This window comes from Vigna unguiculata, chromosome 3 (genome assembly GCF_037176805.1).
Source record: "Vigna unguiculata cultivar grain cowpea cultivar isolate G323 ecotype 2 chromosome 3, ASM3717680v1, whole genome shotgun sequence".
In the NCBI taxonomy this organism is placed as follows: Eukaryota; Viridiplantae; Streptophyta; class Magnoliopsida; order Fabales; family Fabaceae; genus Vigna; species Vigna unguiculata.
The window spans coordinates 61,778,974-61,781,005 of NC_140794.1; the positions used below are offsets into that span (position 1 = coordinate 61,778,974).

The 2,032-nt window shown below is 43.7% G+C and overlaps 1 protein-coding gene across 1 annotated transcript; it reads left to right on the plus strand.

Moving 5' to 3' along the window:
- The first annotated feature begins 478 nt into the window (after positions 1–478).
- On the plus strand, positions 479–2,032 carry LOC114179276 (uncharacterized). The gene has a single exon (XM_028065547.2). It carries the CDS (start codon positions 629–631, stop codon positions 1,751–1,753), a length of 1,125 nt encoding a protein of 374 aa, XP_027921348.2. The 5' UTR covers positions 479–628; the 3' UTR covers positions 1,754–2,032.

Below are 2,032 nucleotides of genomic sequence, written 5' to 3' on the forward strand. Positions count from 1 at the left end.
AAAATTGCTAATAATTATAATTTTTTTGGAGACAATAAACTTTGAAAACATATTGTTTTATTAAAAAAAAATGTATATGACAAGAAAAGTAAGATGTGGCCAAAAATAACCTTCATTTCGTTAAGCTGAATCGGTAAAGTAGAAAAATAAAAAACGCGTCTATTATTTTGTCGGCTGAATTGGTAAAGTATAATTTTTTTAAAAACACTCCAATTATAAATAATCTCGTATGAAAATTTAATATTTTTCTCTGCTATAAAAAGTATTATTGTAACTCAATATTTCATTTAATATGAACTAGTAAGAGCTCGGGTTATTTATTACTCAACTTAATAAATTTGACGTAAAATTAAATAAATATAACTATATACAAAAATTGATTTAATAAAAGAAGTGCAGGAACATTAATGTTGATTTTAATAATAATTAAAAATAATAAAAAGGTTGTTTAATTGAAAACATGATATTGAGAAAAAGTGTGGGGGAGGAGTAAGATAGGTGATTGGTTAGAGTAGTTGAGAAGCAGAAAAGGAAGAGTGGGAAAAGGCCACGCAATGCAGAAAGTTTGCATCTTCAGTTTGATTATGCAGTATAAAAGGAATGGGTGGAAGAAAAGGATTCGGAATCAATGAAAGATTGGAAAGAGAGATCGATGGAAGAGAGAGAGAAAGCGCCACAAATCCTGCAAGTGCTGGAAGCTCTCAAACAAGCCACGCGCCACATCCAACGACACCACACCTCCGACTCTCCGGCGGTGAAGGCGCTTCTCGAGTTTCAAACCATTCTCTCCTCGTCAGACCCCAAACTCTACGCGCTTTCGGACTACCTTAATCGCCTCAAAACCCTCCTCCACTCTCTCAACAACTCCAAGGGTCTCCGATCCTTCCTCACGCGCCCGCTCTCCACGCACTCCCTCTCTCGGCTCGCCGTCTCGATCGAGTCAGAAATCCAAGCGTGGATCGACCGCGAAACGCTCCTCGCCCTCTCGGCTTCGCTACGGAACCCCAGCGATGGTGTTAGCGAGTTGGTGGCGCTGTTGACTCAGTTCCGGGACCGAATCTCCCAGGGGTTTAACCGCGAGTTGCAGGATTTGGTTCTCAAACTCAAGCTCTTCTACTCGCTGGAAACGGTTCTCCTGGATGAAAAGTACGCGGACCGGGTTCGCGAGCATGGTGGTCTAGCCGTCGCGGCGCTGATCCGGTTCAATAAAGACGTGTTCGTGGGCCAGGTTATGATGGGCCCAACCGTGCGGGCTTTGGTGTCGATGGGCTCTGTGCACTCGTTGGAGGTGCTGTGCTCGCTGATCAGGTCCATTAGGTCTCCTCTGGTGGACGAGATCGAATCGAACGGGGGGATTCCGAAGGTGATAGCGCTGTTGAATTCACGCGATCTGCAGCTGCAGGTGCTGGCGTTGGAGTGCGTGTTGGAGATTGGGTACTTCGGGCGGAAGGAAGCGGTGGAGGCTATGGTGAAGGAGGGATTGGTGGAGAAGCTGGTAGAGTTGCAGAGGGCGGAGAACGGTGGCGATTTGATTGAGATTGGGAAGGAGAGAGTTTGTGGGGTTTTGGAAAGATTCCCTTTTGCGAGCTGCGTGGCAAGATTTGCGGTGCAGTTGGAGGTTGGGGAAGGGTTGCGGCAGAGAGAGAAAAGGGCTTTTAAACCGGAGATTCTGGTGAGAGTTAGAGAAGCTTCTCTTTCTGATGCCGAAGCTGCCACCATTGCTGCTGAAGTTTTGTGGGGTTCTTCGCCATAACTATTTTCTGCAAACACGATGCAGAGTGAAGTAGTGAAGTAGTGAAGCAGGGAAGTTCTTCTTCTCAGTATCTAAAGCTTCTGCTGTATATTCTTAACTCATGAACAATTTCATATTAGTTTCTGAGTTATTGTTGAGTTGATTTTGTTAGTTGTGTATGTAAAGATTGGGTTTTAGGAACGGGGAGTTCAATTCAGTTCATAAACTGTGTTATCATTGATTCTTTCTTTGCTCACGTTAGGGGAATGAATAACAAATCAATTCTCATTGTTATGCAAA